General features: G+C 42.6%; 1 protein-coding gene across 1 annotated transcript in view; it reads left to right on the forward strand.

Annotated features, from left to right (window-relative positions):
• The first annotated feature begins 235 nt into the window (after positions 1-235).
• Positions 236-27,293, forward strand: part of igsf10 (immunoglobulin superfamily, member 10) — a 32,884-nt gene continuing 5,826 nt past the window's right edge. Inside the window, exons 1-6 of the mRNA XM_048541572.2 lie at positions 236-540; positions 2,556-2,844; positions 2,923-3,052; positions 4,926-5,316; positions 11,539-15,936; positions 19,615-20,518. Of these exons, the coding sequence (XP_048397529.1) occupies positions 2,633-2,844; positions 2,923-3,052; positions 4,926-5,316; positions 11,539-15,936; positions 19,615-20,518 (6,035 nt within the window). The 5' untranslated portion in view covers positions 236-540; positions 2,556-2,632. The remainder of the gene's footprint in view (positions 541-2,555; positions 2,845-2,922; positions 3,053-4,925; positions 5,317-11,538; positions 15,937-19,614; positions 20,519-27,293) is intronic.

Consider the following 27,293-nt stretch of genomic DNA (forward strand, 5'->3'; position numbering starts at 1 on the left):
ACTGGGCGGGAATGAGTGAAAACTGCGCTGTCTCTCTGAGAGAATTAATTCCTAAATGAACTACAGCCGCTTGTAAGTTCCTGGGGGGAGTGGGTGGAATGAACCGGGCTGGTTCGGAGACAGGGCTGAGAGAGAAAGGTTTGATACGTATAAAGGGCACTGGTTTGCTGGAGTTCTGTGAAGTAGAACAGCCTGCCCTCTCTGGATACCTCACACTATACACTCAGAGCTGTGCTAGGGGAGGGTCGTTATTACTGTCTGTAAGACTGCGCAGCTCCAGACTTGTTTAAACAAACTTCAGGCTGAATTCAAACCCCGACTGGATCCTTTTTTTTGTTCGCTACCAGAGAAAAAGGGGCTTGGAGCGACAGGTGGATGTCAGTAATCCGGGTTTGGATAGTTTCAGGACTGAGCAACGTTGGAGCTGCCTCACTGCCCTGAATCCTCAGGAAGTATAAGTCCAGTTCAGCCTGTTTCCTGCTGCTCGATTTGTTGCGGGGTCTGTATGTTATCGCGTTCTACTCCACAAATAACTATAAGGTAGTGTTGCTGTTGGGATCTGGGCAGAGAAACGAAGTCTGTTGCTTTTCCCGCCATGTGTGAAAATAGGTTCACCCTGTAAATTCAGTTACTGCCAAAAACAAAGTCAAATAAAGCCCAATATCTGCATGCCTTTTGCCGGGTGAGGAGATGCGGATGCGAGATCCCAGGTGGATCGACTAAAGCGTGGAGAAGGGATCCTCTTACACTTGGGAGAGCCGGTACAGACTGAATGGGCAGAAAGGCCGTCCTCCGCAGTGTAATTCGGCGCGTAAGAACGGGCTAGCAGGGCATTGTGTCTGACCTAGCGTGTCCTCAATACAGACTTTCAAACTCCCAGCACTGACTTAAATGGCCCTCCACAAACTTCCCTGAGAGACGCTGCACTGATGCAGAGGGTTGAATATATAAAACTGCCCAGTTCCAATATCCAACTTCGTCCTGGTTGTGAACGCTTAGTTCCTGATTCTCATTCCTTCAAAACCATTAGGCTATTATTTAGTATATGATGTGGAGGGGCCGGTGTTGAACTGGGACGGACCAGGTCAGACAGAAGTCGCACGACACAGTTTATATTCTAATAGATTTATGTGAAATCGCACCAGTTTTCAGATAAACCTGTTGGACTATAACCTGGTATCGTGGGACTTCTGGCATTATCTTAATACATGATTATAAATCTCGTTTTTTTTCGGGGGAGGGAGGAGAGGGTGAGTTGAGGCACCATTCCTACAAATTTTGTAAACAGCTTCACAAATGTTGTGGGAACGAAGCGTCTGAATGATAAAACAACGGTTGTCGGAATTGTTCACTGCGTTCGTGGTGATGGGGGAGTCGAGAGATTGGAATGAGGCGTTAACTACAAGTTTCCATTCAGTTCTGATGAAATTGTGTTTGGGCTGCTTCGTTGTGTATGTGTGCCAGTGTTGAGCTGGACTGGGAAGAGAGGGACGTGTGTGTGTGTGTGTGTGTGTGTGTGTAACTGGGGGGGGGTGGTAAACTCAGTCAGCAGAGGAAGAGGTGTGCTCACCCTGTACCTAGGTGCGTTCCTGGCTTCAATTCCACCCACAGCAAGAATAAAAGGCTCAGTGCCTGGTCTGAAGGAGTTGTAGACATTTCTGAACCTGCCTGAGATGAGGGTGGGGGAGGCTTCTCACCTTCCAAAGCACTAATTCAACGATTGGCCACAAAGTTTATATTCGTGTCGTATTTGACAGAATTGTTATGGAACAGAAGAAGGCCATTCACCCCTTTGTTTGGCAAAGGTTCTGTTATTTGCTGCCAACCTCTTGCCTTTTCCCACATCCCCATACACCATTTCTATCCATGTTATCATCCAATGTCTCTCTTGAATGTCTCGGTTGAACCCACCTCGAACACATTTCCAAATGTGTTCTGTACCTGGGTATGTGATTTTATGCCAGTATAATATGGTACACAGGTATAATACACAATGGAAACGCAGTAAGCAGGAACAGGGTCAGCTATTCGACCCTTTGAACCTATTCTGCCATTCAATATGATCATGGTGGCTTGGACACTACTCTTGCAAATCTTAAGAAACAGCTTCGCAAATGAGCCAGCTCTCATCTCTGTTTAAGAATGAAGTGGGTGAGCAATGAAGCTTGGGTTGTTGGGATTGTTCACTGCATTGGTGGTGAGGAGGGCATATTGGAAGGAGACATTAATCGCAAGTTTCCTTCCAGTTGTAATGAAGCCATGTTTGGGCTGAGTCACAAACTCAGTCCCCTGTTCCTGCTTTCTCTCCCCATACCCTTTGACCTGTTAGCCTTAAGAACTTTTCCTAACTCCATCTTGGAAATATTCATTGTTTTGGCCTCTGTGACAGGTGCATATTAACACAAAATAAAATAATGATCTAATAGTTTTACTGAGTTGTTATTTGCACCTTAACATATGCAATTTTGCACATGCAACCACTTCAATAGGATCTTTGTATCTCAGTTTTGAATACTAGTGCTCAGCATTCCCTTTTTGTTTTCAATCCCATTCAGGCTCTTTCTAGTCCCTGGTCCATTTGCAGGGAGTTTGACCTTGCGGTATGTAACCCTTTGCTAAAGGGGCAAAGAGGATGAGTGCAGTCCACCAAAGGAGTCTGTCTCTCTTCTCTGGGCGCTGTGGCCTGCTCGTGACGTTGGCAGCTCTCGTTGAGTGCTGGTGCCTCTGCGCCGCTTGCCCCAAGCTATGTGCCTGCTACGTGCCGACCGAAATCCACTGCACCTTCAGATACCTCAGCGCCATCCCAGACGGCATCCTAACTCAAGTGGAGCGTATAAATTTGGGGTGAGTTTCAGCCCAACTTCCTTCTGTGCTGCTTTGGACTGGTTCTCTTCCGATACTAAGGTTGTCATTTCCTTGCAGTTATAATAACCTGATGAAGCTAACGAGTACCAGTTTTGCTGGGCTGAAAAATCTCGAACTGTTGATGCTTCACAGTAATAAGATTCAAGAGATACCAGACAAGGTCTTTCAGGATCTGGAGTCACTGCAGGTAAGGTCAACCACAATTGGTTGGAAAGTAGAGTGTTACTTCAATTCACTCTCAGGGTGCGGGCACAGCTGGCAAGTCTGGTACCCATTTGCCTGCCTCTCATTGCACTGAGCTGGATATGACAGGCTCACATCCTTTGGTTTTTTAGGAAGCTCAAGGGTAATGGCTTAGTAACCATGAAGAAAGAAAAACGTATGCCAGAATCAGAATGATAGGTCACTCGGACAATATAAGTGCCCCCATACAATTGCCACCCCATCCTTTAAGGTTGGGCATCATGGGTTTGGCCAATACTGTCAAAGCAGGGTTGGCAAATTACTGCAATGCATCATGGTTGTCATCAAACACCACTTTAACACAGTGGCTCCTGACACATGGGCGTTGTCCTCCGTGTCAAAGTGGGACCGAATCTCCACATGGCTCCCTTTCCAGCGTTTGATACAAGTGATGCATCGGAACTTCAGAGGACAATTAGCAAACAGGTATATTGCTGTCAGGCTGGAAACATGTTTCAAGCAGACAGAAGAACAATGGTGCTTTCCACTAAAGAACATTCATGTTTTATCACTGCCCAACATGCTATAATGTAAATTTCTAAAGCTGGTTCTCCAATTGTCAGATAACAAAGTGTGGGGCTGGATGAACACAGCAGGCCAAGCAGCATCTCAGGAGCACAAAAGCTGACGTTTCGGGCCTAGACCCTTCATCAGAGAGGTGGATGGGGAGAGGGTTCTTGGCCTGCTGTGTTCATCCAGCTACACACTTTGTTATCTTGGATTCTCCAGCATCTGCAGTTCCCATTATCTCTCTCCAATTGTCAGTTCAGGCCTCTGGGTTAGTACTCCACTAACATAACTATTACACTAACAGTAAGGTTTCACAAATTTTGTTGTAAATTTCCAAACAATAAGTGGAGAAATCAAGGTCAATGGCAACTTAAACAACATTTCTGGCAAGTTAACTATGTTAGCAAATCAGCTTTTCAAATGTACCTGCACTTCCAGAATAATTTTGTTCGTGGCCAGTTTGATTTCATTCTCAGTGACAAGCCCAGGTAACTTATGCCATTTATTAACAATATTCAGAGCTATTAATTTCATTTTTATTGCCTCTGTGGATATTTAGCTCAGGAAGGATAAGAAATGTTTTTACATAGGGAATTATGTGGCTGTAGATTGCATCACTGGAGTCCGTGACTAGAGGTTAGAGCACTTCAACATTCAAGATTGTGTTAGGTAGGTTATTCAAGGTAAGCAGATGATGAGACATGCAGGGAGGTTACACAAGATGAGTATTATGGCTGGTATAGTAGATGAACACTAAACTAGTCCAGTAGCCTGTTCCTATTCTATACAACATGGGCAAGTTGGTCAATGTCCTTGGCACCTTAAAACGGCAGTGGATATGCATGTAGCAGTGCAGTCAGCGCCTGTTGTTCTTCTAATTGTGACTCCAATCAATCACAAAGGTAGTAGTATCTTCCACGCATGACCCCAATGTATCAAGACCTTCTGAGCAACTTCGAGTTGACTAAAGTAACCTTTACCACAGCATCAATTAAAATGTAATTGTGAGTGGATTCTATCAAGCTGCATAAACTTTAATTGGTCCACCACCTATATATTCTGTGCCTGTGTGCTCCCACCGCAACCTCCACTTCACCTTAGAAAGAAGCAGCACTCTGAAAGCTTGTGATTTTAAATAAAACTGTTGGACTGTAACCTGATGTCACATGATCTCTGATTTTGTCCACTTCACTCCAACCCCAGCATCTCCACATCTTTTTATAGGTTCCTACAGTGTTGTGTGTATGACCATTGTTTGTAGATACCATAGAATGGGCTGTAATAATCTCATTTGTTGATTTTTAAAGGTTCTGAAGATGAGCTACAACAAGATTAAAGCACTGAATCGTGAGACTTTCCACGGCCTTCGCAACATAGTGCGGTTACATATGGACCACAACAGCATTGAATTCATTAATCCTGAAGCATTCTATGGGCTCACTTCATTGAAACTGGTCCACTTGGAAGGAAACATGCTTCAGGAACTACACAGAGATACATTCGTCACTTTTCGCTTCAGCCAGATCTTCAAAATGTCTTCAATAAAGCACATTTATCTGTCAGATAATGCTCTAACATCCATTCCCAGTGATCTGCTATCTTATATCCCAGAACTTGAAAGCATCTATCTGCACGGAAACCAGTGGTCTTGTGATTGTAACTTGAGATGGTTAACTGAACTTAATGAAAGACTACCAGGTATGATCAATCATTTATCTATCCTGCCATCATTTTCAATAGTTGCGAGCAAATCACAACTATGTGGCACACCCATAGAAACCTCTTTTCACACTCTAGGGATTATATGATTCTATGAAACATAGGAGCTGGAGTAGGATGTTCAATCCCTTAAGCCTATTCCACCATTCAAAGGGATCATGGTTGATCTGTGGTCGAAATCCATATCCCTGCCTTTGGCCCATATCCCTTGATGCTTTTGCTTAACAAACTTTATCTATTTCAGGTTTGAAATCAAGAATAGATTTAGCATTCATTATTGTTTGTGGAAAAGAGTTCCAAACCACTACCACCCTTTGAGTGTAGAAGCACTTCCTAACATCTCTCCTAAACAGTCTGGACAAAATTCTCAGACTAACACAGGAACAAAAACAAAGCTGGAGAAGCCCAGCAGGTCTGGCAGCATCTGTGAAGGGAAAAACAGAGTTAACATTTCAGGTCCGGTGATGTTTCCTCAGAACTATAACCCCTAGTTCTAGAACGGCCTGCCAGTGGAAATAGTTTATCTTTATCTACCCTGTCTTTTCCTGTTCATTGTCTTGAACAGTTTGAACAGATCACCCCTTAACCTTCTAAATTCTAGAATAAACAGGCGTAACGTGTACAATCTCTCCTCATAACTTAAGCCCTGAAGTCTAGGTAGCATTCTTGTAAACCTACATTGTAGCCCATCTACTCTCAAATGGTACCTATTGCTGGAGCCTATAATCCAGGTACAATGCTAGATAAAATGGGGATGAAAATTCAACTTGACTAATAGTTCAAAACATTGCCTTGTGTTGCCTGATTTCTATGTACCTGGCACATTTATTTCCACAAACTTCATGTGCAGCGCAGAATAGCAGTCCATGTGGAGCCATCTATTTATCATTGTCACCCAAGATGAGGTTTTACTCCAATATATCACTTTCTGCTGAAATTTCTGCTCTGCGTGTGTGCCCTGTCATTTTATGGCAGTAAAGTCTTAATTACATAAGGAAGAACAGTTTAAAACTAATCAGAATTCATTTGTTGTTTGGTGAAGCGAGCACGAAAATGTGAAGATATTTATTCATTCCAGCTCCAAATTTGGAAAACCAGCTGAAAGTTAGTGTGTTGCTCATTTAGATATACTTTGAAGTGAGATCTCTGAAGTGCTTTTTACAGTCTCAAATCTGAAATGTTGCTCGATCCGTTGTGCCTTTGGCCAAATAGAAAACGTGGGCCATTGTTAGCAAAGTAGGAGTTGGAAAGAAATTAAATAAAGCTGGTACTTAAAAGTTCATAAGAACAGTGTATACTTCTGTGAGTCTGCAAATTCTCTTGGTTCGTAAGTCTGCAAGTGGTATGTTGGCAAACAGAGTGCTGTGTGCAAACAGAGAAACTAAAATTAAATTGGCTTTGTGAGACAGAGGGAGGATTTTGAGATACAGGTTACATATTTCAATTGTTGAGGGTAACAGAGGCAGATATTGCTGCAGAATTCAACATGTCTGGCAGCAATTATGGAGAGAAGGCAGAGTTAATACTTTGAGTCCAGTCATCCTTCTTCAGAACTGACAAGTAGCTAGGAAAGGATTGCATATATGCTGAAGACAGAAAGTGGGGTGGAAAAGGAGTGAGCAGAGAGGGGCAGATGCAACCCAAAGAGAGAAAGAGGGGGGAATGACAGAGAGACAAAGGGATAGATGATAGCATGTTCAGGAGAAAGAAAGCTGATAATGGGGACTATAATTAGATGAAATGGATTGGCTGTGCTGATTGCAGCCTGTGTCTTGACACGGCCTGGGTTGTCGGGGCTGGGGAAAAGACATGGAGGAAGGTGTCCAGGTTCTAAAATGATTGAACTTGATATTGAGTCCTGAAGGCTGCAGAGTCCCCAAGAGGAAGATGAGATGCTGTTCTTCCAGCTTTTGCTGAGCCTCACTGCAGCAAGCCCAAGACAGAGATACTGGCCAGAAAACAATATGTGTAACCATTTCAGGGCCAGAGGCTTGTACGTAGGTCCCCGTCATATGAAATTATGAGCTCACGGAACTGCAGGCAAACAATTGTTGTAATTCTGATGAGATCAGCCAGGTGACCTCATAGAATGTGAGTTCCCTGATTCGATTTGGTCTATTCGGGGAACCCTGGCTGACAGATAAAAAGAGGAGTGTCAGAGATTGTGAGACTGAGGCTGCGATGAATCTGGACAGGTGTCAGAGGCCCATGCCTTTGTGGAGTTATTTCAGTGGCAATGAGAGTAAAACACATTCCTGAAGAAACCCAGAAGTTCCCATAATTTTGCTACAATTAATACCCATAAAGGCTTGTATCAATATACAAAACTGCCATTTGGAGTATCATCAGCCTGTGCAATCTTTACGCAGCTGAAGGCAAAATTGCTATACATCTAGATGGCGTGCTGATGAAAAGGAAGACCAATAAGGAGCTCTTAGAGAACTTGGACATAATGCTTAGAAGTTCCTCCCATGTGGGTGTACACCTAAAAAGGGAAAAATGTGCATCAGGCACCGCAAGTGACCTACTTGATCTACAGAATGGGCTGCACTTGTTATAAGATAAAGTGAGGACGATCAAGGCTGCCCAGCTCTCACCTCTACACCAGGGTTTAGGTCTTTCCTTAAGCTGATGAATTATTACAGTAAGTTCATACGTAACTGGGCCTCTGTCCTGGCACTTTGCATCAACTCCTTAAAAAGGGTTAGTCTTGGAAGTGATTGCATAGCCAATCCACAGTTTTCAGGCAAGTGAAGACGACAGCTATCATTTTGTAAGGTGTTGGCCCACTATGATCCCAAGCGAGAGCTGGTGTTGACATGCGATGCCTCCCTGTATGGCATCACGGTAGTACTAGCTCATAGGTGGCCTAATGGAGAGGAATGCACAATAGCATATGCATCCAGGATATTGGCTAATGCAGAGTGTAAATACATCCAGATAGAGAAGGAAGGTTTGTGGTCATACTTGGAGTCAGGAGGTTCCACCAATACATTTATGGGTGTAAATTTGTGATTATAACAAACCCCAAACCTCTACTAGGCGTTCTTAAAGAGGACAAGACAGTGCCACCTATAGCTTCAGGCCGAATTCAGTGGCAGGCTCTGATATTAAGTGTGTATAATGACAACATGCGTGTATCTGCCAGTGGGAGGCAGTTCAATGCATCCGCATTCACAACTTAGCCTCGCAGATGTTGTCATTATACACACTTAATGTCAGAGCCCGCAACTGAATTCGGCCTGAAGCTATGGGTGGCACTGTCTTACCATCGCTGAAACAGTCTGGAATGGTTTTACTTTTTCTGGACACAGTTCCAGTCACAGCTGACAATATTCAACTTTGGACACAGAAAGACCAAGCCCTGGCAAAACTGAAACAGCTAGTGGCGATGGAGGAAAGTCAGGGGGCCATCACGACCAGGACTGAAAGCTTTTTGGACCGGGAGACACCAGATCACAGGACAGGATAGCACTGTATAGTGTAGAGCAAAAGCGATTGTCCTGAGCAAAGGTCACTACCAGATTCTGGCTGAGCTCCACCAGGGTCATCCAGAGGTCTCCAAAATGAGGGTTTTATGTTTGGTGAGAATTTAAAGCTGCTGATGTCACTGCATTGGAGGGGCAGTGGCCAGAATGCCAACAAAGACAAAAATTACAACATGGCAGACCTGTCCAAGTGGGCCCTGGTCACCAGTTATTGAGCCCTAATTTACCCCCATCCCTCACCCTGGAAATGTAAATGGAAACATCGGATGTACTAACAGAGATTGCTAGGTTAAGCGACTGGACAAAATTTATGGCAAATGGATTTCAATATAAGCAAATGTGTCATCCACTTTTGACCTAAAAAAGATAGCAGAGGGTACACAGCAGATGCCCCATACTGGTCCAGAAAAGAATCAAAAAAGCTGACCTTTATATTTAGAAGGGCTAGAATACAAATGGAAAAAGTCATATTTCATCTGTACAATTGTTCTGAGGAAGTGTCCCCAGACCTGAAACATTAACTCTGTTTTTAACCCTCACAGATGCTGCCAGACCTGCTGAGCTTTTCCAGCAACTTTGTTTTTGTTCAGCTATATAACACCTTGCCTAGAGCGTAGCTGGAGTATTGTGAGTAATTCTGAGCTTCGCATACCAGGAAGGATATGTTGGCCTTAGACAGAAATTATAAGGAAGATTTACCAGAATGACATTTTGGGGGTAAATCAGGAGGAGAGGTCATACAAACTGTATTTCTTAGAATTTAGAAGGTTAAAGCATTATTTCATTGAAGTTTTCAAGAAATTAAGGGGATAAAATAGGGTAGAGTAGGAAAAAATAAGGAAGAGTTGGGGGCATTTTTAAAACCAAAGCAGGAGATTTCAGCGATGGGATCCAATAATGTTAGGGTACCATTTGGTCCATTGCACCTGCCCCCATTCTCTGAGCAGTTTGGCACAGAGTCAATCTCTTGTCCTTTTCCTGGAACCAGCACATTAAATGATTTAATGCCCTGTACGATATCTCAGTTGTACCAGATTCCACCACACTCCCGGCAATGCATTCCAGGCACTAACTGCGAGCTGTGTGAAAAAACAATGTCAGATCACATTTTCTTCTTTTGCAAGAAATCTGCGCCCTCTGGATCACAATCCTCCCATGTGTAAAATCAGAAGTCATGTGAAACCAGGTTACAGTCCCGAAGGGTTCAATTGAAATCACAAGCTTTCGGAGCACTGCTCACTTGTCACGTGAAGTTCTCCAAAAGCCTGTGATTTCAAATAAACCGGTTGGACTATAATCTGGTGTTGTGTGATTTCTGACCTGGCCCACCTCAGTCCTACGTCAGCACCTCCACATCATGGCTCCGATGCGCATGAACAGGTTCTCCCTATTTGTCTAAAACATCTCATGATTATGAAAACATCTGTCAAATCTCCTCTGAGCCTTCTCCTCTCCAAGAAAAGCAGCCCTTCACTACTAATTAGGGATCAGCTCTCCCGCTAAGCCTATTAGAAGTTTAGCACACATATCACTAGTAACAAATTATTTTTAAGCAATTTTCAGTTTTAAAACTGAGTTTAGTAGATTTTTATTAGCTAATGTTATCAAGAGATGTGGGGCAAAAATGTATATTTGGAGCTCAGTCATAGATAAACTATGATCTCACTGAACGATTGAACAGGTGAAAGGGGCTAAGTGGACTCATCTCTCTCCTGTGTCTTTCTCTTGTGTACCTATAGGATTGAGGACAGTATAACTGAGGCTTATTCATTAGTCCAGGGGAAAGGGAGGCAATAACGTAAGGGAGAAAAACAAGTTTGCACCATCCTTGCTTGGAATAAAGGAGGTATAATCTTAATTATATGGTGGTAGACAGACCTAAGCAGGATATAACACATACCGAGGTGTGAAAGCTAAGCATGACATGATCTTTCCATTAACGCATGCAAGAATTGCAAAATATATCATGTCTAGATTGATAATGTTGAATTAAATTTCAAGCCTCATGTGTGAAGGTCAAGTGACAAGATCTATTTTAGTAAACTAAATTCTTTATCTGTTTGACCGCCTGTATCTTTAAATATCCCTTCACAACTGTAAGAACTGAGCCCTTCTTGATGAGAAAGTAAGCTAATGTTCTGTCTTGTTGAGAAGAACCTCCCAAATTATTCCTCTTGATAATTATTCTGCTTTAAGCCTGAAAGAATCACATCATTTTGGACTTTGTCTCAGCATGTTTCTGAAAGATTTAGCTGTAATGTCAATTTCACATTTACTGCTAAGTGGTTTGGGGAGTACAGAGATTTGGAAATTTTAATTCAACTTTCAGTAACTGCAAGTTTTCCTAAAGATTCCCTCTCATATTGCTTTGCGTGCCTGCAGCAAGCTGCAGAACATCAGTCTTAGGTATTTGTTTTCTAGACAAGCTCCCAGTTAAACAACAGGTTAAATAAATGTCAACATGATAACTTGGCAGAAAATCCCATCAATTAGACAAGAGCTAGAAAAGATGAAAAGGAATCTGAAAGACTCTTGAACTCATTTCATTATGACACAACTCAATCCAACATTCTCCCACTTAATTAAACTTTGGTTTGCAATAAGATGCATGAGAACATCAACTACACAGATAATTAGTTCCTTTTTCTTAGATTAGCAATCATTGCTAATGTTAAAACTAGAAAAATACTGTTGATTTTTCTGTCTTCTCCAGGAACAATTAAATGCAAGAGAGACCGAAATTATCCAAATGGCCAGATCTGCCCTTTGTGCACGTCTCCAGGTGTCACTAGGGGAAAAGATATTTTACAGCTGCCTCCTTCAGTGTTTGCATGTACACCACCGAGTATCCAATCCCCATTGAAAATCAGGAACAGCTCTCTGCAAGAAGAGGGGGATTACGCTGCCGTTAATGCCAAGGATTTTGTGGCGCCATTAGGTCAGATGAGTTTGAACATGAGTGATCAGTCTGGGAATGGCTGTGAAATAACTTGCAACATTCACAGACCCGTGGAAACACCACAGGTGAGCCTGGATCAAAAAGAAGGCTATGTGCTGCTAAACTCTTCCCTGTCAACCTTCCTGGTCTGCTATGTCAACTACGAACAGATCCAACGGCTTTGGGGCATCTTGGCAATGTACGCTGATTCACCTCTACGACTTGAGAAGGATACATTGCTGAGCAAAACACCGCACATGAGTTATCTGTATAAACAGTCAGCGGCTTCGGACCTGCACCAGTTTACTGGTGTTGAGATGCAGATCAGGGCAGATCCCGCATGGCTAATGCAAGATGACATCTCCCTGCAGATGGACAGGACTCAGACAACGTTGAACGTTTTGCAAATCAAATATCAGGTAGAGGTTCAGATTAACTTGCAAGACTTAGAAGCTAAACCTGGGAAAAATAGTTGGGTGATGATTAAGAAAGCCAAAGATGCAAAGACGGAGCACTTTGTGGTGGTAGGTGGGACAGTGGAATTGGAGTGCCAAGCCATTGGCGACCCCAAACCCATCATTGCATGGATACTTCCAGATGGCAGCAAAGTGCGCGCTCCATACAGCAGCGACGATAGCCGGATTTCAGTCAGTGCAGATGGCAAGTTCGTATTAAGGATAGCTGACCTATACGACACTGGCATCTATCATTGTGTGGGAACCAATTACCAAGATGCAGATGTGCTGAGCTTCAGAGTTATAATTCTGGACCCTAACGTGGTAGAAAGCTATATAAATGGCCCTTACATTTCAAAATCAGGTGGCGACTCAATCCTTCTGCCATGCCAAGCAACTGGCATCCCAAATGCATCCATTAGTTGGGTTCTCCCTGACCATAGAGTATTACAGCAAACAACTGGGAGTAAGGAGATAACCCCAAATGGGACTTTAAAGATAAAAAAGCTAACAACCAGGGACAGTGGCTATTACAGGTGTTTGGCCGCAAACCGATATGGAATTGATCTCTTGGCGTTACAACTAATGGTTACTGGGTCCAGAATTTCTCCTGAGAATGAAATTGCTGAAAGTAACGACAGGGCAGAGGGAGACTTTGGGTCCGGGGAGAGTGAGGAAGACTTGCTGGAGTCTGAAGATATGAAGCATGGTCAGTTCTCTTCTCAGAGTACCTCAGAGGACGAGACATACGCTATTACAACCAGCAGTTCACAGCTCACACCCTACCTGGAAATGAGCAGGGCAGCCACAGTTAGCCCCAGGAGGAGAATTCATGGCATTGGCACAAAACCACATCGGTGGCCTAACCGTAGACGTTTGAAACAACCGAGAAAGAGAGTAGACCCTCAGCACTGGGCAGAGTATCTGGCAAAGGTCAGAAAAAAAGTCTCCATAAAAACTGCAACGCGTAAAATCACCATCAAACCTCACGTGAAAGATTTGTTGTCAGAGAGAACAGCTGAAGAGGAAACATCAGGGGCTGACTTGGAAGGTGCAGAAGAGAAAGAATTTATAGTGGTAGTAACCACACCACCAACCATTGTTTCAAGTACTCCTTCACATCCTATCACTGAGACATCAACTGAAATTGGTCCACAGTTGAAATTAGTTCTTCCGGATGTAAAGCAATTTCACACAACAGAGCCAGACGCAAAAGCTGTGGCTCCTCCAATTCCAAAGGTGGCTACAGATTCTAGTTTGCTTCCAAAGGTAACAGAGACCATTACTAAAAAGGAACCTATCAGCGTGATATCCCACAGGCCAACTGCAACTCCTCGTGTATCCGAACCACCCGAAGCGAATGCAGAACTTCAGCTGACAATTTCTAGCAATTTTAAGGAGCCCCATTACATGTCAACTCCGACGCCCATACCATTGACCATAGACACACCAAAGGAGCACACGTCATCAATAAGTTATACAACAGGAAAGGTTGACCTTGTGTCACAAAGTGAGACTGAAAGGCTGAGTGACAATCACACTCACATTGCAACAGTCACTGTGGCCAAAGAGGATGGGAATCGAATTCTGTTTAAAACCACTCAGAAAATCTCATCTCCATTGACTACATCCCTATCCACCATCCTCACTCAGCAGCTTCACATTGTAAGGGAGGTGACCACTGGTGCTCCAGTTTCCAAACCGCGGCGCTTAGAATGGCGACGGAAATTCCCCCATAGACGTCGTTTTGGTAGGCCAGGCATGTGGAGACACAGGTACAAGATTGTGAGACCTAAAATGAGGAGGCCTGCTTGGTCTGAGGAGAGAACAACACTACCCACCTTGATGCATTCTGAAGCCTCCAGCACAAATCACATGCCCTCTGTCACCCAGGTCCCACTAGGACCTCCACTTCCACAACCAGCACCAGTGCCAAATGGATCAAATACCAGGTCTATGCAAGCATCCATCCAGCAATCTGGAGATTTAAATGCCAGTGAAGCTACATCCAAACACTCCCGCGTTTATCCAACAGAAGAAATGCAAAGAGTTAATGATCCTGAGGTGGGAACGACCTGGTCACAATGGGTGACCAGGGCTGATAGTGGGACACAAACTCCAGAGTCTGAAACCACAACACAGCTCACTGAGACTAGTTCAGTTGCCAAAACAACACATACTAGCAGGAGATTACCAGGAAGGTCACCTTATCTTGACCTTCTCTCTACACCTACTGGAATGACTGCTGAGCCTTCAACCCTGTCCTCCAAGATTGTTCGTGAGAAGATCCCATGGAATCGGCTTTTTGGAGTGAAAAATCAGAAGGATGCTTTGAGAAGGCTTAGTAAGCCCATCAAGAGTTCCCAGGCCAAATCTGCTGCTCCTAAAATGTCTATTATTTTAACAAAGCCTACTCCTCACAGCGTAATGGCATCTCAGGCTATAGGAGGCTCACTGAAACCCCACATCTTGACATCAAATTCCAGTAGCAACCAAATGAAGCTAACTACGAATCTCCCTGCTGTTTTCCTCCATATTCCTTCAACAACAAATCCACCAACAACAGTTACAACCATTCCCACCACTGCAGCCACTATCCAAACAACTCACACGACACGCAGAATGGGATTCCGTCGGAGGATATCAGGCAAGTTTAAGAGACCAAGGAAGCGTATACAACCATCATCACGAGCAACCCTAAGGCGTAATCGCTTGGGGACATCAGCAGCTGAAAGTAGAAAGATGCGTCCAACAAAAACTAGGATTCCATTATCTCCAGACACTTCAGTACCCACTGAAGCATCTCATGATGTTGCCACTGCAGTTAACACTGCTGTCAAAGATGCACAATCAAACAAGCCTCTTTTAACCTCAGTTGGAATGAATCCAACTACAATCACAAGACAGTATAATTCTAGATTTCTCCACCTGCCGAGCAATCCCCCCACCAGTCAGTCAACTGTAAGGCCACTCAACACAACCAATCTAATAACCCCAGTCCCAACTACTTCCAAAACCACAGCAAGGGGAATCCCAATTATTAAACTTCAATCATCCACCATCACAGAGGCAACTAGGCGGTCTACCATCCAAAAGATAATTCACCCTACCAAAATGACCCTGTTGCCCCCAGCTATTGAAGCCACCAGTGCCACCACAACCATTGCACCGTCCACTGGGTCAAGTGTGCTTTCTACAACTGTGACTGCCAGCTCCAACCAGTCAGCCATCCCTGCCAGGTCTCCCCCCAGGACTGTGCCCAGATTCCGCATCACCTTACGCAGGTTTACAACATCTGAACCTCCGAAGCAGGCCCAACCTCTGCTGCCAGAATCCAGGATAGATACACCACTTTGGCAAAACCTGCAGACCAAAGCCATAAGCACTGTGCAAACAAGTACTGAGACTAAATGGGAAACACCGTTGGGCTTTACAGAGGGGTCAACTAGGGATAGAGTGGCACCACCCAAATTGGATGGTGATCTTGAAAACACTATAGGGAATGAAGGTGGTAAAGATGATGTTTTGAACAGGTCCAATGCTTTGTCACACAACATCATCGCTGTGGATCCCATGAGTCAGAAACATCCCGCCAAACCCAGACTGATTGGTGGAAACACAGCGAGTTTCACATTTGTGGCAGATTCTGATGCATTTATACCATGTAAAGCAACTGGGAATCCGCTTCCCATCATCAGCTGGACAAAAATCTCAACAGGTAAATGTGTGACAATACAATAGCTTTAAAAAGTTTTTGTATGAAGAAAGGTTTTAAGACAGAGGTGTAAAGCTGTCTATTGAAATCCCATCAAGTAAACAGTTTGTGAGGTCTTTTTTTAAGTTGGAACAATAGAAGCAGGCTGAGTGGGTGGGTCGAGCTCCCACAGAACCAGGATTTTTAGTTTTAATGTTTTAGAAGTAGTTGATAAAGTCTTGGAGCAGGATGTGGAAGCTGTATTTCCTGTCTCTGTTACAACTAAAAGCCAGGGCTACTACAATTACATGTGAGACTATCTGTTTTGCTGAATTTGCCTTTGCCAAGGGTGTGTCTGAAGGATGCTACCATGTTGGAACTGTTACTGTTTAGAAGTTAAATAATCAATTATTCTGTTAAATTTTCCAGGAGACTTAAGGTATTCCAATTTCTTCCTTCTTTTGTTGCATTTTAACAATAGTTTATGAATAATGAGTGTTTTACTCAACATCGAGTAGCTCAGCCAATCAAATCGCATCTGGAAAGTAACACCTTGCACTAACCTTTAAAATAAGCAAAAATTCGGGCCTCGGTTACTTTCTGAACATATTTTGAGGGAATTCAGTCTGGTCCATAACATGTGTTACCCAGTCACTTAATGATTTGAACTTAAGAGATGGACTTCAGTAAGGCATTTGATAAGGTTCCCCATGGTAGGCTCATTCAGAAGGTCAGGAGGAATGGGATACAGGGGAACTTAGCTGCTTGGATACAGAATTGGCTGGCCAACAGAAGACAGCGAGTGGTAGTAGAAGGAAATATTCTGCCTGGAAGTCAGTGGTGAGTGGGGTTCCACAGGGCTCTGTCCTTGGGCCTCTACTGTTTGTAATTTTTATTAATGACTCGGATGAGGGGATTGAAGGATGGATCAGCTAGTTTGCAGACGACACAAAGGTCGGAGGTGTCGTTGACAGTATAGAGGGCTGTTGTAGGCTGCAGCGGGACATTGACAGGATGCAGAGATCGGCTGAGACGTGGCAGATGGAGTTCAACCTGGATAAATGCGAGGTGATGCATTTTGGAAGGTCGAATTTGAAAGCTGAGTACAGGATTAAGGATAGGATTCTTGGCAGTGTGGAGGAACAGAGGGATCTTGGTGTGCAGATACATAGATCCCTTAAAATGGCCAGCCAAGTGGACAGGGTTGTTAAGAAAGCATACGGTGTTTTGGCTTTCATTAACAGGGGGATTGAGTTTAAGAGTCGTGAGATCTTGTTGCAGCTCTATAAAACTTTGGTTAGACCGCACTTGGAATACTGCGTCCAGTTCTGGTCGCCCTATTATAGGAAAGATGTGGATGCTTTGGAGAGGGTTCAGAGGAGGTTTACCAGGATGCTGCCTGGACTGGAGGGCTTATCTTATGAAGAGAGGTTGACTGAGCTCGGTCTCTTTTCATTGGAGAAAAGGAGGAGGAGAGGGGACCTAATTGAGGTATACAAGATAATGAGAGGCATAGATAGAGTTGATAGCCAGAGACTATTTCCCAGGGCAGAAATGGCTAGCAGGAGGGGTCATAGTTTTAAGCTGGTTGGTGGAAAGTATAGAGGGGATGTCAGAGGCGGGTTCTTTACACAGAGAGTTGTGAGAACATGGAATGCGTTGCCAGCAGCAGTTGTGGAAGCACGGTCATTGGGGTCATTTAAGAGACTGCTGGACATGCATATGGTCACAGAAATTTGAGAGTGCATACATGAGGATCAATGGTCGGCACAACATTGTGGGCTGAAGGGCCTGTTCTGTGCTGTACTGTTCTATGTTCTATGTTCTATGTTCTATGCACTTAGGAAAGTATTCAGTATTTGAATAATCCAGCTGTTCCATTGCTCATCACTCCTTTGTTCATTCATTCACTCAGTCATTTGTTCATTTATTAAGCCATTCATTGACTGTCATCCATTCTTTAAAACATACGTTTGTTCACCATTCACTCATTAACCCATTCACCAAATAACCCATTATGTTGCTCACCCATTCACTCATACATAAATATATTCAATCATTAATTCACTCACTTAATTATTCTTGCAATACTTATCTGTCAGACATGTCTTATGACAGGTAGCAATTATGATACCACTCTTGGAAGCTATTTAAATGAAGCAGGCATTAAAATGTCAGTGTACCTCCAGTGAAGTATCGTTCATAATCCATTGACTTGAGAACATTTGGCGAAAGATCCTATAACATTCCTGCTTTTGCTACATAAAGCATTGCTTTAATGATCCATTAAACTGGGCGAAAAAGTGCACAGTGGCTCTTTTTGTTCCTTCTAGCCCAGTACTGATGAGGCTTCACTTCCTTTGGACTTTTAGGAAATTATACTCTGCAGGTTCCCTTTAAACACTTATAGTTCTAGGATCAAGTACAGACCTTGCAAAATTGATAACTCCATTGTCGTCATGAGAGCAGCAAACTGCGCAGGTGTGCCCTGTTGGCTGTGAGACATTCTCAGCTGTAAGTTTCATACCTGCACTGTGATATAAAACAGCTTCAGCAAGGTGATGTGATATATTTGAATGTGTGACCATGTATCCACAATTCACTGTGACAGCTTTTTAAAAATTTTTGTGTTTATTCATTCACAACCAGGAAGCATTTATTGCCCAGAGGGTAGTTGATAGTCAACTACATTGCTGTGCATCTGGAGTCACATGTAAGCCAAACCAAGTAAGGATGACAGATTCCTTCCCTAAAGGACATTAGCGAAACCAGATGGGCTTTTCCTGACAATCGGCAATGGATTCATGGTCGTCACTTAGATTCTTAATTCCGGATATTTTATTGGATTCAAATTCCACCATCTGCCATGGTGGGATTCGAACCCAGTTCCCCAGAACATTATCTGGGTCTCTGGATTAACAGTCCAGTGATAATACCACTAGGCCATTGCCTTCCCTTGTTATTGTTAACCACAACTGTACACAACTTGAAATGGTGGAAGATTTCCTTTGTTTGAGTATACAGGAACCTGGTGAAGGAGACATTTACTGCTCATTCTTGGTCATCAATCCTGTCGTGCGGTACTGGAGTCACTTGTAGGTCTGATCAGTTAATGGTAAAGATCACTGAAGGGCACTCCTGAACTAACTGAAGCTTTATGACAATGTTTTCTTTATATCAGTCTATTAATTACCAGCTCTATTGAACTCATTTGTCCCAATTTATTTTGGTGAGGTTATGAACTCACAATGTCTCAGATGTTTGCATTTTAATATAATCACAGCTGCACTGGTTGGACTTGTTTATCAAATAAGGATTAGCTGTAGCTGCTTCTGACTGTGAAATAAACTTTCTGCCGTGACTCCATGAGTTCCATGATGTCCTTTAACATTCTGCGGTTTTCACAACACGCAACGCTTAAGTTATAATTTTAAGTTTGATTGATAACTTTAAATTTTTACTTATCTAACTTCCTTCTTGTTTATCCACTTTCCACCCAGTTTAAGGACATAAATAGTTTCTAAAGAAACCAAAAGTTTTCAAAGTCGATGTATAATCTGCTGTTGTTAGACTATTTTTTGTACCTTATATGTTTTAATTGTGAAATGTGAAGTTTTAGCTTTAATGTAAATAGCACTTAATTACTTTGTAATTTCACTTAATGCTGATTTGTTGAATATAAATTTGTGGTTCTTGTTGTAGGTGCAACAGTCACAGCTAAAGTCAAACGTGGCAATAAATTTGAGGTCTTTCCAAATGGCACACTGACCATTCAGAAAATTACAGTTCAGGACCGTGGACAGTACCTCTGCATAGCAGAAAACCAGTATGGCTCGGAACGCCTTCTGGTCACTCTCTCTGTGGTGGCTTACCCTTCTAAGATATTAGAACCTCGAATGAAAGACATCATTGTCCACGCTGGGTATCCAGTGGAGATGAAGTGCCGATCTCAGGGAAGGCCAGCTCCAACAATCTCATGGATCCTTTCCAACAGGACCCTGGTGCGGAACAGCAGCCCATTCAATGGGAGGGTCTCAGTGTTGGCTGATGGCACCCTCAAGATTAAAGCAGTCACCGTGTATGATCAAGGGAATTACAGGTGTGTGGCCAGTAATCCGGCCGGTATCGATACAGTCACAGTTAGGATGCAAGTGGTCGCTCAGCCCCCAGCTATCCTGGAAGCAAGGCAAGACAGTGTCAAAGGTCAAGAAGGGCAGAACATCAGACTACCCTGCACCGCTGTAGGGACACCGGCACCTTCTGTCCGTTGGGTGCTCTTTGATGGCACCGAAATCCGACCCTTGCAGTTTATCAACACAAAGGTATTTGTCTTTACCAATGGGACACTTTATGTCAAATCCTTGACTCCGTCAGACAGTGGAAATTATGAATGTATTGCTACAAGTTCGACTGGATCGGAAAGGCGAGTTGTAAGTTTAATGGTGGAACGCAAACACGAGATCCCTAAGATTGTTTCTGCTTCCTCGAGCAACAACAAAGTGAACTATGGAGATAAATTACAACTCCACTGCTCAGCCACAGGCAATCCAAAACCCAAAATCATTTGGAGATTACCTTCCAAGTTAATTGTGGATCAGTGGCACCGGTAAGACATCCCATTTACTTTCATCTCTTGGCTGACTTCTAGTTAGCAATACTCTTGGTAGGGTCCTTGCAACACTTTTTACCTAACCATGAGGCAGTGAATAAAAGGAATTGATGAAACTTTACACTTCTCGCAATATTACCCTTCACTGACTTTGAAAGATGTTTACCCAAATTTGTCAGTTTCTTAATGATCAGTGAGGTTAAATATGTCTTTTTCTTTGACCTAGCCTCAAGTTCACTCGATCAGATAGCTGTTTGCTTAGGTATAACAGAGTACAAGAAAATTTTTTAAAAATGAAAGAACTGCAAATCAGGAACAAAACCAAACACAAAGTTGCTGGAGAGGCTGAACAGGTCTGGCAGCATCTGTGAAGGGAAAAACAGGGTTAACATTCTAGGAGGTGGGTTGAGTAGGGAGTAAACAATAGGATAGAGCCCAAAGAGAGAGCCAGTAAATGTTTGGGCTCTATCCTATCGTTTACTCCCTACTCAACCCACTTGCCTGTTTTCTGCATATAACCTGACATTTTCCCAGACACCATCAGTTCTGAGGAAGGGTCACCGGACCCGAAACATTAACTCTTCTTCCCTTCATTGGTGCTGCCAGACATCATAAAAAAAACAAGTCCAGTTAGGAAATTTGTCAAAATTTGTAATTAGCCCTACCATTAATTTCAACTTTTTGTTCGAAGTGCCTTCTCCGAAATGTATTTCACGTGCCCTACACCTCAGGTTTTCTTTAAATTTCCAATCGCACAATTAAGCTCATGGTCAAGTCATTGTCGATATTTCCTTTGTGTCCATTTTTTTCTGATAGGGACTCTCTGAAATACGTTGGGAGATCTGTCTGCAGGAAAGGCATAGTACTGGTGTATACTGTAGTGGCTTTATTGCTGCCTGATATAAAAAATATCCTTTGTGTTTCTGGAAACGTAGGAAAATGCGAGTGGGATTAGGTCTTTCAGCCCTTTGAGCCTGCTCAACCATTCTATATCACAGCTGATCATCCACCTGAACATCACTTCCTGCATTGTTAGCAGCTTTCAATGAGTTATGAGTAAGGACACTTGGGTCCTTTCGTACATCAACATTTCCGAATCTCATCATTGAAGAAACAGCCCGCACTTTAGTTCCTCCTACCAAAGTGGACAGTTTCACACTTATCCAAATCTGCCATGATTTTGTCAGCTTGATCCTCCAGATTCATATTTGCATCATCACAAAACACATATTTTACCGTGTTTCATAGCATCTGCAAACTTAGAAATATTCTATTTGGTCCCTGCAACCAGAACATGGATATAGATTATGAACAACTTGGTCCCAAACACTGATCCTTGTGGTACCCCAGTAGTCACAGACTGCCGATCTAAGAATGCCACATTTTTCCTATGTTCTGATTTCTTTCCAATAACTAATTCTCAATCCATGATAATATATTGCCCTGTATCCCATGTGGTCTAAGTGTGCTTATTATACTCCTGTGGGACTTTGTCAAAAGTTTTCGATAAATCCAAATACACTACATCTATTGATTTCCCCTTCCATCTGCTCTATGAGCAACATCTTAAAAAATGATCAACCATGAACTTCCCTGCATAAATTCATGCTGACTTGGCCCAATCTGACCATTATATTCTATATATCCAGTTATCACTTCATTTTGAATAGATTCAAATATATTCCCCATTTTATGCCATCTGGCTACTGGGTCTGTAGTTCTCTCATTCCTCTTTCCTTTCTTGAAGCATGAACTAATACTTATAACTTCCCAATTTGTAGGTCCCGCTCCAAATATGTTAAATTTTTAAAGATGATTACCAATGCATCCATTTCTCCACAGCTACCTTGTTCAACATTCTAGGATGTAGAACATTGAATCTAAGGGATTTGTCAACATTCAGTCACATTAATTTCTCTAATACTACTTTTTACCAATGCTAATTCCCTGCTTTCCTCATTCTCACTAGTCCCTTGAGCCACTGTTATTTCTGGAATATTTTTTATACTTTCCTCCATGAAGACAGCCACAAAGGAGTTCTTAACTTCCCTGCTATTTCCCTATTTCCCATCCTACATTCTTCTGTCTCTCCCCACTAATGCTTTTCCTTTTAGATATCCATAGAGGATTTTATAGTCTACTTAATTTTTTACTATAACTTTGCACTTGCATTCTAGCCTCCCTTTGGACCTCTTTTGCTAATGCTAAAATGCTGCAAATCCTCAGGCTTATTAAATGTTAACATCTTTGTAAGCCTTCTCCTATGACCAAGTACAATCTGCAACTTCCTTTGTTAACTACATTGACTCACATTTTCTGATTCTATGTCTTAAAAGAATGCATGTTTGGTATAAATAATACTAGCCATTGCATGTTTTCTGATGTAGGTTTTTAATACATTTTTCCAATCTACTACAACCAATTTACCCCTCACACCTTCATAATTTCTTTTTTTTAGACCTAAGACCTAGTTTAAGATTGAATGACATTGTTTTCAAACCTGAAGAAGGGTCCAGGCCTGAAATGTCAGCCTTCCTGCTCCTCTGATGCTGCTTGACCTGCTGTGTTCATATTATGGTCACTCTTCCCTAAAAGTAATTTTGCAACAAGATTTTTAATTAGTCCTTACTCTGTATATAATACAACTAAAATAGCCTGTCTCCTTGTTTCCTCAACACACAACCCTAGAGCAGCAGCTTTTATAAATCCCAGCACTGATCCTCAGTGGGTTTACTCAGTTTTACATACACATTAACATCATCCCTGATTACTGCATTACCTTTGTTATATGCACCACTTATTTCTTGACTTATACACTTTCCTACCTTGTCACTACTCTTTGCTGGCCTATAAAAAAAACTCCCAGCTCTGTTTGCTGCTCGTTGCTGTTCCTTGACTTCTTCCAAATCGATCCTACAACCTATTCTTCTAATCTAAAACCGCTTAATACATGAGCAGAAAAACACCAGCTCCTTCTCCTGTTCACCCTCCTGTGAAATATTCGTTAATATTCAGTTCTCAGTCTTGACCACCCTTTAGCCATAATTGTAGTTGGATCATAACCATTTATAAACAACTCCCTTGTTAGAAACATTGTGTGTTTTTAGATACAGTGCCTTCATTTCTGCCTTTTCATCACTCTTTAGTCTTTTAACTTGATTTCATGTTGACTTTTTTTGTGCTTTCCATTTTAGGGGAGGTGATGGCCTAATGGTATTATCACTGGACTGTTAATTCAGAGACCCTGGTAATGTTCTGGGTACCCAGTTCATGAATTCAATTTAAAAAGTTCAGTAATTAGGAGTCTAATGATGACCATGAATCCATTTTTGATTGTCAGGTTCCATCTGGTGCACTGGTGACCTTTAGGGAAGGAAACTGCAATGTGGTTGACTCTTAACTGCCTTCTGGGCAATTAGGAATGGCCAATAAATGCCCATGATGCCCTTATCCTGAATGAATGAAAAAATTCTGTTTACAATATTCTTATATCCCATTAGCTTGTTCTGTTTGTTTTCTTTGCTCATTGATGGGACATGGGTGTCACTAACAAACCCTAATTATCCAGAGGGCAGTGAAAAGTCAACAGCAATGCTGTAGAGTCTGACCCACAGACAGGCCAAGTAAGGATGGCAGATTTCCTTCCCTTAAAGGACATCAGTGAACCTGACGGCTTTTTCCAGCAATCAGCAAGGTTATCCATCGATTATTAATTCCAAATGTTTATTTTATTCATATTTAATAATTTAATAATCAAGTGATCATATCACTGGACAATTACCACCCCCCCCTCATTTCCTCATTCCACCTCAAGTTCCCATGATTTTGTCAAGCTAGTTTAAACTATCTCTAAGAGCACTAGCCGGTGTAGTTCTGAGCCCATCTGTCCCAGTCCTGCTAAAGCTTGACTTGTCCTCCTTGTACAGGTCCCACCTGCCCCAAAAATCTAAAATTCTCTCCGTTATACTTGTTGATTTGCTCAATCTTATTATTCTTAAGACATTAATTTTTCACTCTTCCTTCCTTACTCATTCCTTATTAATAAATTAAAGGAGCTTTGAAAGGAAAAACAAGCTAAATACTTAATAATCAATCACTTGTTTTACTGCAATGTCAAGTGGCAGGCAAGACTGAATAATGGGTTTTTCTCTCTACTTCTCATGCTTTTTGAAGCCACTGAAGCTTTGATGCTTTTCACCAGCAACTCACTTCTTATTGCTACTGTTTTTAATCTGCCAGTCACTCCCTCATTGCCCTGCTCACCAAATTCCCAAGTTCACACTCAGTGTCTATCTGCACTCAGCGACAAGCTTTTGTCTTTGAGAATTACTTTAATGTGTCTGATCAATTGCAGTCAATCAAGATCTTAATGCAAAACTTGCTTCTGGAATATTGCGAGCAGTTCTGGGCTCTGTATATAAGGAAGGATGTGCTGGTATTGGAAGGGGTCAATACGAGGTTTATAAGAATGATCTCAGGGATGAAAGGCTTGTCATATGAGAAGTGGTTGAGGGCTCCGGGTCTGTTCTTGGTGAAGTTTAAAAGAATGAGGGAGGATCTGATTGAAACTGACAGGGCACTTGGAGGCCCGGATGGAGTGGACATAGAGAAGATGTTTCCACTAGTACGAGAGAATAGGGCCGGAGGTTATAGCCTCAGAGTGGAGGGACGACCCTTTAGAACAGAGATAAGGAGGAATGTCTTCAGCCAGAACATGCTGAATCTGTGGACCTCGTTGCCAAGTTATTGAGTACATTTCAAACAGAGATATGTTTTTGGTCAATTAGGAGATCAAAGGTTATAAGGAAAAGAAAGGAGAATGGGGTTGAGAGACATATCAGAAACATATCTTCTCTGAATGGCAGAGAAGACTCGATGGGCTGTTGGTCTAATTCTGCTCCTATATCTGATAGTCTTGTGGTCTTTAGTTGCATGCTTCCTTGCCACTGCTCTCTCTATTTGGTTTTCAGAAAGACTGAATAAAAAATACACCAAAGCAAAGAATCAGAGATAGTAAAAACTGCCAATGCTGGAGTCAAAGATAACACAGTGTGGAGCTGGAGGAATGCAGCAGGCCAGGCAGCATCAGAGAAGCAGGAAAGCTGATGTTTTGGGTAAGGACCCTTCTTCGGAAATACGGTCCTATTTCTGAAGAAGGGCTCAGATCCAAAATGTCACCTTTCCAGCTCCTGCCTGACCTGCTGTGTTCCTCCAGCAGCACACTATGTCAACTCCTACCCTATATACCTGCGTTCCCATTGCTAACCCACCTACCTTGTACATCCCGTGAACGATGGGCAATTTAGCATGGCCAGTCCAACTGCACATCTTTGGACTGTGGGAGGAAACCAGAGCACCCAGGAGAAACCCATGCAGATATGGGGAGAATGTGCAAAGTCCACACAGACAGTCACCTGAGGGTGGAATTGAACCCAGGACCCAGGTGCTGTGAGGCAGCAGTGCTGACCACTCAGCCACTGTGCTGCCCCATATTGTTATGGGAATTTCAGAAAATGGCTCGTGAAACTGCAGAGAGGCACATCAGAAATGTTGGATATTAAATTAGACTTGAGTGATAATTTATAAATAGCGGGATGTTATTGCTTTATGTGAACAGGTGAAAGTTTTCAAGAAGCACTGTCTGGCATGTAATTCAGAAAATTACTGTAGGCTGCTGAGTGGGTGGACGTTTAGCATGCACAAATATGAACCCTTGCCTGCCAGTTTAATTTTTTCGTGCAGGTTCAGGTCAATAGTAAAACGACAAAGCAGAGCCCCGTGCGAACATGTTGAGTATCTGTTAATAAAGTCTAGAAGCATTCCAAGCTTCTGATGTAAACACAATTTCCACTTGGCAACAGTTACAACAATAGCTGGCAGCTCTATCACAGTCATTTCAAAGGTGCTGCTTTGGAGTTTTAGCTATGCCTGCGAGATGGAAACACCTATAGAAGAATGGTTCCATTAGACGGAGCAGCATATTAGTTCTTCCAGGAGATAGCAAGAACTGCAGATTCTGGAGTCAGAATCAACACAGTGTGGAGCTGGAAGAACACAGCAGGTCAGGCAGCATCAGAGGACCAGGAAAGTTGTCAGTTCGAGTCGGTACCCTTCATCAGTCATGAAGAAGGGTCCCAGTCTGAAACGTTGACTTTCCAGATCCTCTGATGCTGCCTGACCTGCTGTGTTCCTCCATCTCCACACTGTATTGACTGTTCCAGGTGTTGTTTCAAGTTGTGGGACAAGTTTGCAAATTAATTACTGTGGCTTCATGTGAAATAAATTCTTGATCAGTTGGACTATTCCCAGAAAGGGGGAAAGACAGAGTGCAGAAAACACAAACCAAGCGGTAAGATGTCTGGAATGACTGTGCATCCAAAGCTAGGATCATCAATGATTGGCCACAGAAAGCTCTGAATAACTTGCCATCACTGTCCAGCACCTCCTTGCCTTCAGCTGAGAAGCAGAGGGGAAGCAGTATTGTCTTTTAAGGTGGAAAGAAACTTGCCCTGTTTAAAAACCTTGTGAGTCTGATATGAAGAGAAGAGTTGCTTTTGCTTATACCTTGCTCACTTACAAGTTGATAATATGAGTTCATACCTCCTTTCTACAGATTCCAGTTCATGTAGCTTCTCAAACTCTCGTTGCCAGTGTTCATCATTTTGCAGTGAACAGCAAAATGTTTTACACTGAACTCATAAAATGTTGGCTACAGTGTAAACTTTAGGTAGTTAATCAGCAACAACAGTCAAGGTGATTTTCTTGTTGCGAG

The sequence above is a fragment of the Stegostoma tigrinum genome, chromosome 14 (genome assembly GCF_030684315.1).
Source record: "Stegostoma tigrinum isolate sSteTig4 chromosome 14, sSteTig4.hap1, whole genome shotgun sequence".
NCBI classification, from domain to species: Eukaryota; Metazoa; Chordata; class Chondrichthyes; order Orectolobiformes; family Stegostomatidae; genus Stegostoma; species Stegostoma tigrinum.